The 13556-nt window shown below is 43.5% G+C and overlaps 1 protein-coding gene across 2 annotated transcripts in view; it reads left to right on the top strand.

Moving 5' to 3' along the window:
• The window catches only part of LOC124794634 (fatty-acid amide hydrolase 2-A-like), a 163494-nt gene that overhangs the window by 58885 nt on the left and 91053 nt on the right, over positions 1–13556 (top strand). For both annotated transcript variants that reach the window (XM_047258153.1, XM_047258145.1), the window contains exon 2: positions 11966–12173. In XM_047258153.1, the coding sequence (XP_047114109.1) occupies positions 11982–12173 (192 nt within the window). In that variant the 5' untranslated portion in view covers positions 11966–11981. The remainder of the gene's footprint in view (positions 1–11965; positions 12174–13556) is intronic.

Genomic DNA, 13556 nt, shown 5'->3' with positions numbered 1-13556 from the left:
CTCTGACCTTGACGTAATGTAACTAGAATATTTCCTTATCTCCCGGCCTTTCCCAAATGTACCTCTTTCTCTAGCTGAAATTTAATGCAGAACTCAATTAATCGTTCTCGTCTGTCATTTCTATTACTAATCCAATATTCTGTCGTAACCCTTCGCTCTACTCTTTCTCCTAGAACTGAATTCCAGTTCCCCATGACTATTACATTTTAATCTCCTTTTACGTACTGAATAATCCGTTCTTTCTCTGTCTCTTCATCTTCTGCATGTAGTCTCAACTATTGTTGGCGGTGTTGGTTTGCTGTCGATTCTGATAAGAACAACCCTATCACTGAACTGTTCTCAGTAACTCCCTTTCTGCCTCAAAGTTCTCTAATGGTCTTATTTCTTTTCATGTCATGTCTGTGAAACAAAACACTAAATTTTCCTAATTACGGTTGATACAATGACGTTAATCGAGGGCTGAAGACAGGGAACGAGTAATACAACAGAGAAAATATGATTCGCGAAATGCGTACATTCCTGCATTAACTACAATAAAACATAAATTATGTTTCTTTGATGCAGTGTAGGTATCTATCACTTCAAACTGTTAGGAAACTTAAGTAGTAATCAACGAAACTGAAAACCTGCGTTTTTAAGACTGTTGATAGATGGCAAGTTCATTAGAAAGCCACGTATTTACCATTCTGCTGATTACAGTTGCTACGACGAACTGTTATTCCGAAATCAATTAGAAACATTTTTCTTGTGTCACACTCCTGAACTGTCTAGGCATATTTTAATTGTTTCTACTCGTATTTGTTGTAGCACAGGAAAATAAACCCCCAAGCCAAAAAAATTACGCTTTCTGTTTGAGAGAACACTGGAGCATTCTTAGTGATTAGAGTTTTCCATTATTTTTTTAATTTTCGAAGAACCATGCGAACCAAACCTATTAACCTATTCGGTCATGAGAAGAGTCAGTAGGTTTACAAAATATTTATTAGAATATTTATAAACAATGAATTAAAAATTAATAAAACCGGAGAAAACGGAGATTAAACAAGTAAATAACATTGCAGAAGAAAGTTCTGGACAACTACGAGGAACTCCTGTATAGAATAGAAGTAGAGTAGTACTACGAATATTTGCGATCTATCACTCATTTTTTTCAGGTCTAGTGGAAGCCTATTGAAACTGACACCTGATGTATATTGTACAGTTTTCTGTGACAAGCGTGAGCAATTTCACGCAGTTTCAATCGGCGATCCTCCATGACCATTTCGTGCACTTTTGCAATGATTTCTGGTGTAGTGATACATCTTGGCGGACTACTGCGTGGATCATCATCTAAGCTCTCCCGACCAAACTTAAACTCATTTGTCCACTTGGCAACAGTTGAATATGAAGGAGCAGTCTCCTTGTGTATTCCGGAAATCGGTATGGATGTCCTTTGTTTTCATACCTTTCTTTATGAAGTACTTAATCAATGCTCGAATTTCGATTTTTTCCATCTTCGCAAATCACTACGCGGGAACAACAACAGAGTCACGTCACCACCACACCTCTCTTCCAAGAGCACAGACGTGGCACCTGTTTACAGGCAACAGTCCAATGAATATCACGTGAACAGCTCGTTGCGCTAGCGCTGACCTTTCGTGGTGATTCCGAGAACTTTTCAAACCATCCTCGTACTATAGAAATATTGAAACGAGTCCATGTCACTGCCTTAATAAAGAACAAACTCCATTACTGACGAGACGGGTAAAATATGGATATAACGTGGCAGTGATTTTTAAAATGGCGTGTATTTCGATGCATCCAAAATTAAGTTAGCTTTAAAATGAAAGAGTGGGCTGTTTGGTAACTTAATTGTCTTTATAGATCAGAACACACGTAATGAGTACCACTGCGATGGTTGTCTCAGTCTACTATTTTGAAATGAAAGATATGTCCCTATTGAGGGAGAGGAAATTTGTTACGTAAACACGTATGCTCTAGAGACTACCTTGTTTAGATTCGCGGTATTGGATCCCCAACATAAAAGCAATTACTATCACATAAGAGGAATGCAGCCTGGATAAACTCCGGTTCCCAAGAGAAATACGACGGACTTAGAAAATTTCAAGGACTGTTGCGGTGATATGATAATATCACGCTAAATCAATGGTTCTGATTACACTATCTATACACGGCGAAGTCACAAGGACATGTTTCTTTGCAAAATAAAGACTGAAATCTCAGCTACAATTCATTTAAACGTGACTGACACAACGATATGACTAACGTCGAGAAGATATTCTTTTGAGATTAAATTAAATTAGTTACTTCTCATTTATTCCATGCATAAATGTCATGAAGTGAAACAATTAGTGAAATTCAGTGAACATAAAGATTTACGAAATTATAAAGAATGTAGCAACCAGTCGCGGAAAGATAATTTATTTATCTTGTTGCAAATCGATTTCGACGTTTTAAATGATAGAAATCTGCCGAGGACAGTGCTTCTACTCATGCCATGTATCGGTTAGAAAATTCACCGGTGATGACTGATATCAGACAAAATCGATCTGCAACAAGATAAATAAATTATGTTATCGCGACTGGTTGCTACATTCTTTATAATTTTATATTCCACGGTCGCTGCACAGAAAGGGAACCTTATGGAGCCCAACATTCAAATGAAGATTTACTCCACAATAAAAGCATTTATAATAAATATGTTCTATTGATAACGTTGGCGTGCTGTGTTCGATAATAAACGACCGACCGAGCGAGGTGGCGCAGTGGTTAGACACTGGACTCGCATTCGGGAGGACGACGGTTCAATCCCGCGTCCGGCCATCCTGATTTAGGTTTTTCGTGATTTCCCTAAATCATTCCAGGCAAATGCTGGGATGGTTCCTTTGCAAGGGCACGGCCGACTTCCTTCCCCGTCCTTCCCTAATCCGATGAGACCGATGACCTCGCTGTTTGGTCTCTCCCCCAAACAACCCACCCCAAATAAACGATCTCAGGGTTTGTAAGGGCTATATAGGCAACCATGTAATACTCTTCCATAAGATGGAATATTTTGGGAGGAGGGAGAAAAATCAACAACGGTTGTCTTCATATCCAGAGAGCAGGAATCAAAAGGTTGTCCTCCAGTTTCAACAAACAGAGAAGAGGTTTGAATCTGATTAGGGTCACGTAAAGTGGGGGGGGGGGGGGTGTCCCACAGTGTTTTGTTTGTGTCCATTGTTTTCTTTGCTGTAAAGGGTAAGCAATAAAATAGAACCGACAAACCGCAGGGACGGATTTCTGACTGGGAATGGAGGAAAAAAGGCCTGTAAACATGTGTTCGGAAATGCATCGTTGCCACAATAGATGGCGCTGAAGAATGGAAGTTCCTCTGACTAAGTGCCGTGTCTGTAGCCTGAAGAAGACTATTGTCCAATGAATATCACGTGAACAGCCCGTCCCTTTCTGGGCTAAGAATATTCTTGGCTAGTGCCAAATTGCCCCAGATTACAAAATTATAGTTGATAATAGAAAGTAAAGAAAACCAACTTTAATGTAACTTCCTATCAGATTAAGACTGAGTGCCGGACCGAGACTCGAACTCGGGACCTTTGCCTTTCGCGGGTAAGTCCTCTACCATCTGAGCTGCCCAAGCACGACTCACACCCCGTCCTCACAAGTGGTAGAGCACTTGCCCGCGAAAGGCAAAGGTCCCTAGTTCGAGTCTCGGTCCGACACACAGTTTTAATCTGCCAGGAAGTTTCATATCAGCGCACACTCCGCTGCAGATTCAAAATCTCATTCTGGAAACATCTCCCACGCTGTGGCTAAGCCATGTCTCCGCAATATCCTTTCTTCCAGGAGTGCTAGTTCTACAAGGTTCGCAGGAGAGCTTCTGTGAAGTTTGGAAGGTAAGAGATAAGATACTGGCAGAAGTAAAGCTGTGAGCTTGGGTAGCTCATATGATGGAGCACTTGCCCGCGAAAGGCAAAGGTCCCGAGTCTCGGTCCGGCACACAGTTTTAATCTGCCAGGAAGTTTCATATCAGCGCACAATCCGCTGCAGAGTGAAAATCTCATTCTGGAAACCTTAATGTTTCAATATCAGTGCCATGGAAAACCGTTCTTATACTAATTTTATGCACAAGACCTTGAACGTAATCCTTTCAAGAAAGCCTTCCACCTAACCTGTCCTAAGTACCGGGTGATCAAAAAGTCAGTATAAATTTGAAAATTGAATAAATCAAGGAATAATGTAGGTAGAGAGGTACAAATTAAGACACATGCTTGGAATGACATGGGGTTTTATTAAATCCAAAAAAATACAAACGTTCAAAAAATGTCCGACAGATGGCGCTTAATCTGATCAGAATAGCAATAATTAGCATAACGAAGTAAGACAAAGCAAAGATGCTGTTCTTTACAGGAAATGCTCAATATGTCCACCATCATTCCTCAACAATAGCTGTAGTCGAGGAATAATGTTGTGAATAGCACTGTGAAGCATGTCCAGAGTTATGGTGAGGCATTGGCGTCGGACGTTGTCTTTCAGCATCCCTAGAGATGTCGGTCGATCACGATACACTTGCGATTTCAGGTAAAATGGAAATGTCGTGTGGCTAGGGCCTCCCGTCGGGTAGACCGTTCGCCTGGTGCAGGTCTTTCGATTTGACGCCACTTCGGCGACCTGCGCGTCGATGGGGATGAAATGATGATGATTAGGACAACACAACACCCAGTCCCTGAGCGGAGAAAATTTCCGACCCAGCCGGGAATCGAACCCGGGCCCTTAGGATTGACAGTCTGTCACGCTGACCACTCAGCTACCAGGGCGGACGCGATTTCAGGTAACCCCAAAGCCAACAATCGCACGGACTGAGGTCTGGGGACCTGGGAGGCCAAGCATGACGAAAGTGGCTGCTTAGCACACGATCATCACCAAACGACGCGCGTAAGAGATATTTCACGCGTCTAGCACTATGAGGTGTTTTTTTCGTTCTAATAAAACCCTATGTCATTCCAAGCACGTGTGTCAATTTTTACCTCTCTATCTACATTATTCCGTGGTTTATCAAGTTTTCAAATTTATACTGACTTTTTGATCACCCGATATTTTAAAGTGGCAACTTCATTGATTGTTTGATCATCTTCGGACAGGACAATTTCTCTTTAACAAGAGTTCCGTGTCAGGCACCCTATGTCCCGTGTTTTTTTCGCTTGAGCGCTCTTGAAAGCCTCTTGCTGATGGTACTGACTACGCTGTTGGCGACATAATTTATATTACGTTCACGTATTTCCAGTAACACTTATATCGTCTGCAAGGAGACCAACTATTGTGCCATCTGCTACGCTCAGTGACAGATCGTTGATGTACCGGGTGAAAATTAATAAAATCGACAAACAGCAGGGATGGATTCGTGACTGGAAACGGAGAAAAAGAGTTCCTATGAATATGTGTCTGAAAATGCATCGTTGCTACAGTAGATGCGGCTGACGAATGAAAGTTCCTCTGACCAAGTGCCGTGTGTCCCTTGTATATTGCAGGCTGTGTGATTGACGAAGCGTACTGTAACCAGCAGAATGGTCCTGCATTCGTGTAGTGAACAAGCAGAGATGGTGTTTGTGTGTGGCCAAGCAGATGGAAAAGATCGAGAGGCAGCACGACTATGCCAAAACAAGTACCCCCACAGACGTCAACCACACTAGACAGCATTTCAAGTCCTTTTTGGGCGTTTGTGTGATCATGAATTCTTTCAGACAGACGATCGTGTAGGGAAGCGGGAGGGGACTGTGCGTACGCCAAATGTGGAGGACCGGGTTCTACAGGATATTGAGACAAACACTAGAACAAATTCCAGGCAAGTGACACGACAACATGGTGTAAGCCAAACTACGAATATGGGTATCCTGTATGACAACTGCTACTATACCTATCACTTGCAACGAGTGCGAGGATTATCAGCAGCGGATTTCCCTCTACGGGAAGGATTTTGTCAATTGTTTTTGCACCAGCCCATCACAATTATGGGATTTCTGTCACCAGTTCTCTTTACCGGCGAAGCAACCTTTACTAGAGTTGGCATCATCGATCTGCACAATTGTCTTCTTCAGGCTACAGACATGGCACGTAGTCAGAGGAACTTTCATTCTTCAGCGCCATCTATTGTGGCAACGATGCGTTTCCGAACACATGTTTACAGGCCTTTTTTCCTCCATTCCCAGTCAGAAATCCGTCTCTGCGGTTTTTCGGCTCTATTTTATTGCTTACCCCTTACAGCAAAGAAAACAATGGACCCAAACAAAACACTGTGGGACACCCCTCCCCCCCCCCCCCCCCCACTTTACGTGACCCTAATCAGATTCAAACCTCTTCTCTGTTTGTTGAAACTGGAGGACAACCTTTTGATTCCTGCTCTCTGGATATGAAGACAACCGTTGTTGATTTCTCTCCCTCCTCCCAAAATATTCCATCTTATGGAAGAGTATTACATGGTTGCTTATATGGCCCTTACAAACCCTGAGATCGTTTGTTTGGGGTGGGTTGTTTGGGGGAAGAGACCAAACAGCGAGGTCATCGGTCTCATCGGATTAGGGAAGGACGGGGAAGGAAGTCGGCCGTGCCCTTTCAAAGGAACCATCCCGGCATTTGCCTGGAATGATTTAGGGAAATCTCGAAAAACCTAAATCAGGATGGCCGGACGCGGGATTGAACCGTCGTCCTCCCGAATGCGAGTCCAGTGTCTAACCACTGCGCCACCTCGCTCGGTCGGTCGTTTATTACCGAACACAGCACGCCAACGTTATCAATAGAACATATTTATTATAAATGCTTTTACTGTGGAGTAAATCTTCATTTGAATGTTGGGCTCCATAAGGTTCCCTTTCTGTGCAGCGACCGTGGAATATAAAATTATAAAGAATGCAGCAACCAGTCGCGATAACATAATTTATTTATCTTGTTGCAGATTGATTTTGACTGATATCAGTCATCACCGGTGCATTTTTCTAACCGATACATGCCATAAGTAGAAGTACTGTCCTCGGCAGATTTCTATCATTTAAAACGTCGAAATCGATTTGCAACAAGATAAATAAATTATCTTTCCGCGACTGGTTGCTACATTCTTTATAATTTCGTAAATCTTCATGTTCACTGAATTTCACTAATTGTTTCACTTCATGACATTTATGCATGGAATAAATGAGAAGTAACTAATTTAATTTAATCTCAAAAGAATATCTTCTCGACGTTAGTCATATCGTTGTGTCAGTCACGTTTAAATGAATTGTAGCTGAGATTTCAGTCTTTATTTTGCAAAGAAACATGTCCTTGTGACTTCGCCGTGTATAGATAGTGTAATTAGAACCATTGATTTAGCGTGATATTATCATATCACCGCAACAGTCCTTGAAATTTTCTAAGTCCGTCGTATTTCTCTTGGGAATCGGAGTTTATCCAGGCTGCATTCCTCTTATGTGATAGTAATTGCTTTTATGTTGGGGATCCAATACCGCGAATCTAAACAAGGTAGTCTCTAGAGCATACGTGTTTACGTAACAAATTTCCTCTCCCTCAATAGGGACATATCTTTCATTTCAAAATAGTAGACTGAGACAACCATCGCAGTGGTACTCATTACGTGTGTTCTGATCTATAAAGACAATTAAGTTACCAAATAGCCCACTCTTTCATTTTAAAGCTAACTTAATTTTGGATGCATCGAAATACACGCCATTTTAAAAATCACTGCCACGTTATATCCATATTTTACCCGTCTCGTCAGTAATGGAGTTTGTTCTTTATTAAGGCAGTGACATGGACTCGTTTCAATATTTCTATAGTACGAGGATGGTTTGAAAAGTTCTCGGAATCACCACGAAAGGTCAGCGCTAGCGCAACGAGCTGTTCACGTGATATTCATTGGACTGTTGCCTGTAAACAGGTGCCACGTCTGTGCTCTTGGAAGAGAGGTGTGGCGGTGACGTGACTCTGTTGTTGTTCCCGCGTAGTGATTTGCGAAGATGGAAAAAATCGAAATTCGAGCATTGATTAAGTACTTCATAAAGAAAGGTATGAAAACAAAGGACATCCATACCGATTTCCGGAATACACAAGGAGACTGCTCCTTCATATTCAACTGTTGCCAAGTGGACAAATGAGTTTAAGTTTGGTCGGGAGAGCTTAGATGATGATCCACGCAGTAGTCCGCCAAGATGTATCACTACACCAGAAATCATTGCAAAAGTGCACGAAATGGTCATGGAGGATCGCCGATTGAAACTGCGTGAAATTGCTCACGCTTGTCAGATGTCATCTGAAAGGATATACCACATTTTAACCGAAGAATTAGAAATGAAACAATTATCTGCAAGATGGGTGCCGCGACTCTTGACGTTGGATAAAAAACGCATGAGAATGGGCAAATCGGACCAATATTTGGCCCGTTTTAGAAGAGACGAACAAAATTTTTTTTCTTCGGTTTGTGACCAGGGATGAAAATTGCGTGCACTACTATACCCCAGAGAAGACAAAACAACAGTCAGAGCAGTGGAAATGGTAGGGTAGGTGGTTAGTGTTTAACGTCCCGTCGACAATGAGGTCATTAGAGACGGAGCCCAAGCTCGGGTTAGGGAAGGATTGGGAAGGAAATCGGCCGTGCCATTTCAAAGGAACCATCCCGGCATTTGCCCGAAGCGATTTAGGGAAATCACGGAAAACCTAAATCAGGATGGCCAGACGCGGGATCGAACCGTCGTCCTCCCGAATGCGAGTCCAGTGTGCTAACCACTGCGCCATCTCGCTCGGTAGCAGTGGAAATATGCTGATTCTCTGCCAAAGAAAACAAAGACAATTCCTTCTGCGGGAAAGGTCATGGCATCAGTGTTCTGGGATGCGAAGGGGATTCTGTTTGTAGATTATCTCCCCACTGGTCAAACAATTACTGGAGAATGGCTACTGTGCTAACCTCCTAGACAAATTGCAACGAAAGATCCGCGCAAAAAGGCCAGGTTTAGCAAGGAAGAAAATCATCTTGCATGAAGACAATGCGCGCTCGTACACATGTAAAGTCGACATGGCAAAATTACACGCACTGAGGTATTAATTGTTGCCACACCCGCCTTATTCACCTGATATGGCTCCGTCACACTTCCATCTCTTCCCAAAACTGAAAATTTTTCTTGCTGGACGAATATTCACTTCGAACGAAGAATTGAGAGCCGGAGTTAACTATTTTGCAGGCGTGGAGGAAACTCATTTTCGAGATGGGATCAAGGCACTGGAACATCGTTGTACCAAATGCATTAATATACAAAGAGACTAAATTGACAAAAAAAGTTTAAGTGATGAAGTATTTTTTTTTCTATTCCGTTCCGAGAAGTTTTCAAACCACCCTCATATTACAAAGTTTCATGCTATGTGTGTTTTATTTTAATGTGTCACAATGTACTGGGTGATCAAAAAGTCAGTACAAATTTGAAAACTTAATAAACCACGGAATAATGTAGGTAGAGAGGTAAAAATTGACACACATGCTTGGAATGACATGGGGTTTTATAAGAACAAAAAAAAAAAACAAAGTTCACAAAATGTACGACAGATGGCGCTGCACACCAAAATGTCTGTGACTGCGCATGACAATCGTGTATAAAAGGAGCTGTAATGAGAGAGAGAATCAGATGCGCCAGCAGTCGCAGCATGTTGACGTTACCTGAAAGGGCGCTTTTAGTAAAGCTGTATTATCATAATAGGGAATGTGCTAGTTCAACGTTACGATCCTATCGCCATAGGAAGGGGATTCGAATGGGTAAAGGTCCGTTGACAAATCCAGCTGTGGCGAGAATGATTTCGAAGTTCGAAGCCACGGGTTGTTTAGACGATAGACCCCGTAGTGGTCGACCGAGCACAAGGCGTAATGCTGCTGAGACAGTCAGGAAGAAATGGAGACTAGCGGGTTCGTGTATGCACGGGGAAGTCAGCACTCGTGCAGTCGCACGTCGCACCGGCATTCCACACACACCTGTTTGGTTGGCACTTAGGCGTACCCTCCGATGCTATCCGTACAAAATGCATCGGCATCATGAACTGTTACCTGACTATTTAGTGAAGCCGAGGGCATTTGCGGTGTGGGCGTTTCAAAAGATGGCGGAAGATGACGATTGGTTGGGTAACGTGTTGTGGACCGATGAAGCTCATTTCACGCTCCCAGGGTCTGTCAACGCCCACAACTGCAGAGTTTGGGCTACCGAGAATCCTAGAACTGTCGTGGAAACTCCATTGCACGACGAGAAAGTCACCGTATGGGTTGGATTTACCGCATCTACCGTTATCGGGCCTTTTTTCTTCGAGGAAATGCGTGATTCTGTTTTTGTAAGTGCTACCGCGACGGGTGAGAGGTACGCCGATATGTTACCGAATCGCATCATCCCCAGCCTGGCTGATAAACACCTGCTGGAACGTACGATGTTTATGCAGGATGGCGCTCCACCCCATATTGCTAGACGCGTGAAAGATCTCTTGCGCGCGTCGTTTGGTGATGATCGTGTGCTCAGCCGCCACTTTCGTCATGCTTGGCCTCCCAGGTCCCCAGACCTCAGTCCGTGCGATTATTGGCTTTGGGGTTACCTGAAGTTGCAAGTGTATCGTGATCGACCGACATCTCTGGGGATACTGAAAGACAACATCCGACGCCAATGCCTCACCATAACTCCGGACATGCTTTACAGTGCTGTTCACAACTTTATTCCTCGACTACAGCTATTGTTGAGGAATGATGGTGGACATATTGGTCATTCTTACAAAGAACATCATCTTTGCTTTGTCTTACTTTGTTATGCTAATTATTGCTATTCTGTCGGACATTTTTCTAACTTTTTTTGATTCTAATAAAACGCCATGTGATTCCAAGTATGTGTGTCAATTTGTACCTCTCTATCTATATTATTCCTTGATTTATTCAGTTTTCAAATTTATGCTGACTTTTTGATCACCCGGTACTTACAGCTGGCTTAAGCTCATCGACAGACAGAGATTAAAAATATAGTGACATTGACTTATATCATATGCATAACTGTTTTATGAAACATTAATGGACTACGACCATCTGGACATTGCTAGCGACGTTTGTCTGTAAGAACAGGGACACGTTTGTGACTACTCTACTTTTCAGTATCATTATAAAATTATTATGAGACAAATGAAGAGTGGAAATAGAAAATTTTGTAAGTGGATTTTCAAAATTTCAAAGACGTGATGATTTTGTTGCCACTACCAGTGATCTTTTGCCCCCTTTTTCACAACGCACGTGATCTTGGCAAAACAGTTTCAGATGCATTAATTGGTGTGGATAAGATTTGGAAATTTTTTTTCTGTACAGTACGTATCTCCCTCCAGCTCCTCCTCCTTCTCGTGAAGAATTCATTGACATACGTAAGACCACAATGCAGTTTCGTTATTACGACTACTGGGCAAGTTCAGACTGTTACTCTTCAGTGTGTAAAATAATCGGTCTCTCCGCCAATTGTGTAAAGCGACTGACGCTGGAAAGCCAGCATTCGATTGTGCAGGCGGGACAGATTCAGTTCAAACATGTAAACATTTTTTGTTTTGGTGTTTGGAAGTTTATACGAAAGCGAGGACTAATCCGCAGAACCTTCGCACAGACAATAGTGCCTACACGAACCGCCCACTTAAACGGCCAACAGAGAACGCACCGAGCGAGGTGACGCAGTGGCTAACACACTGTACTCGCATTCGGGAGGACGACGGTTCAATGCCGCGTCCGAAAATCCTGATTTAGATTTTCCGTGATTTCCCAAAATCGCTCCAGGCAAATTCCAGGATGGTTCCCTTGAAAGGGCACGGCTGATTCCTTCCCCGTCCATCCCTAATCCGATGAGACCGATGACCTCGCTGTCTGGTCTCCTCCCCCAAAACAATCCAATACAATCCAGAGAACGCATTCGCCTGATCTTCTTCCTTTCTGCAGGCAACTAGGCGCCAGGATGCTGCGAACCGCGGCGCTGCGCTGCCTCTTCTGGGCGGTGCTGGGCGTCCAATGGGCGGTGCGCGCCGTCGTCTGGGCGTGGTCGCATGCGCTGGCGCTCACGACTCCGCGTCGACGCCTCCCGCCCCCACAGGACCCGCTGCTGCTGCTGCCCGCGACCACGCTCGCCGCTCGCATACGCTCCGGGCAGGTAACCACCGACATTTATTACCACCCTCGAGGTTACGTTAACTAAGCGTTACTGGTCTCAGTGAGTCAAGCTTCATCTACTGTGAAACTTCCTGGCAGATTAAAACTGTGTTCCGGGTTGAGACTCGAACTAGGGACTTTTGCCTTTCGCGGGAAAGTGCTCTACCAACTGAACTACCCAAGCACGAATCACGCCCCGTCCTCACAGCTCCTATGGGCGCTATCATATTGAGCGCCGTTACCAGACAATCTACGAAATTTGAACGGCTTCTTTCTCGTTCTACAGCATCAGAAGCGGATAAACGTCGGCGCACTGTGATTAATCTTTCTAACAAAGCGTTGGAGGGGCCCACAGTGGCGGTGTTGGAGAAACGTTTAAATTTTTCGCCCACTTCCAAGAGATTTCCTGTCACAGAGTTCATATGCTCTGTAGAACAAGCAGTAAACAGCCTACCCGAGGATCAAGCAGAGGAAATAAGGCAAGAAGTGTCGCACACATTACATTGGGATCGACGACCGCGGGATAACATCTCTTCCGCAGAGGGAGCAGCCATTCGTTCCCTTAGGAATGATGATGAAGTAGTATTTTTACCAGCTAACATGGGAAACGCCACGGCTGTAATGACTCGGGATGATTATGTCCTAAAAATGGATTTACTACTCAACGACCCGGCGTACAGAAGACTATCTAGTGACCCCACAGAAAGGATCAAGCGCAAGACACTTTCACTGTTAAAAAAGAGTTCGTGTCGGAAGATTTACGTAACAAACTTCATCCTGGTGCTGCCGTTCCGGCTAGGTTGTATGGTCTGCCTAAGTTGCATAAGGAAGGGGTTCCTCTACGCCCTATTGTTAGTAATTTGGATGCACCCACTTATAACCTGGCAAAGTATCATCTGTTCTCAGTCCTTTTGTTGGCAAGTGTGGACATCATATCTCCAGTTCGGTGGATTTTATTCGATGATTGGGATTTTTGAAGTTGAGTCCTTCAAATCTGTTAGTGAGTTTTGATGTGGTATCCCTTTTTACACGAGTTGCTCTGGAAGAGCCCCTTAGTTTGATCAGTGAAAAACTGGATGAAGAGCTGGTGAAGCTTTGTCGTCATTGTCCTCATGTGCTAATATATTTTTTATTTAATGATAACATTTCTGAAGAGAATGACGGAATGGCTATGGGTAGTCCTTTATCACCCATAGTCGCCAATTTATTTATCGAGGACTTCGAGGATATGGCGCCGAGGACTTCAGCTTTGCAACCAAAGTGCTTCTGGAGATATGTGGAAGATACATGTACCTTTTCGTCTGGCCACACGGACGTGATGCTCTTAATAGATTTTTGGACCAATTCAACTGTCTTCATCCCCGCATCAAATTTACTATGGAGG

Source organism: Schistocerca piceifrons, chromosome 1 (assembly GCF_021461385.2).
Source record: "Schistocerca piceifrons isolate TAMUIC-IGC-003096 chromosome 1, iqSchPice1.1, whole genome shotgun sequence".
Lineage (NCBI taxonomy): Eukaryota > Metazoa > Arthropoda > Insecta > Orthoptera > Acrididae > Schistocerca > Schistocerca piceifrons.
Note: the sequence above shows the minus strand (reverse complement) of the source record. Positions and strands in the feature narration are given on the sequence as shown.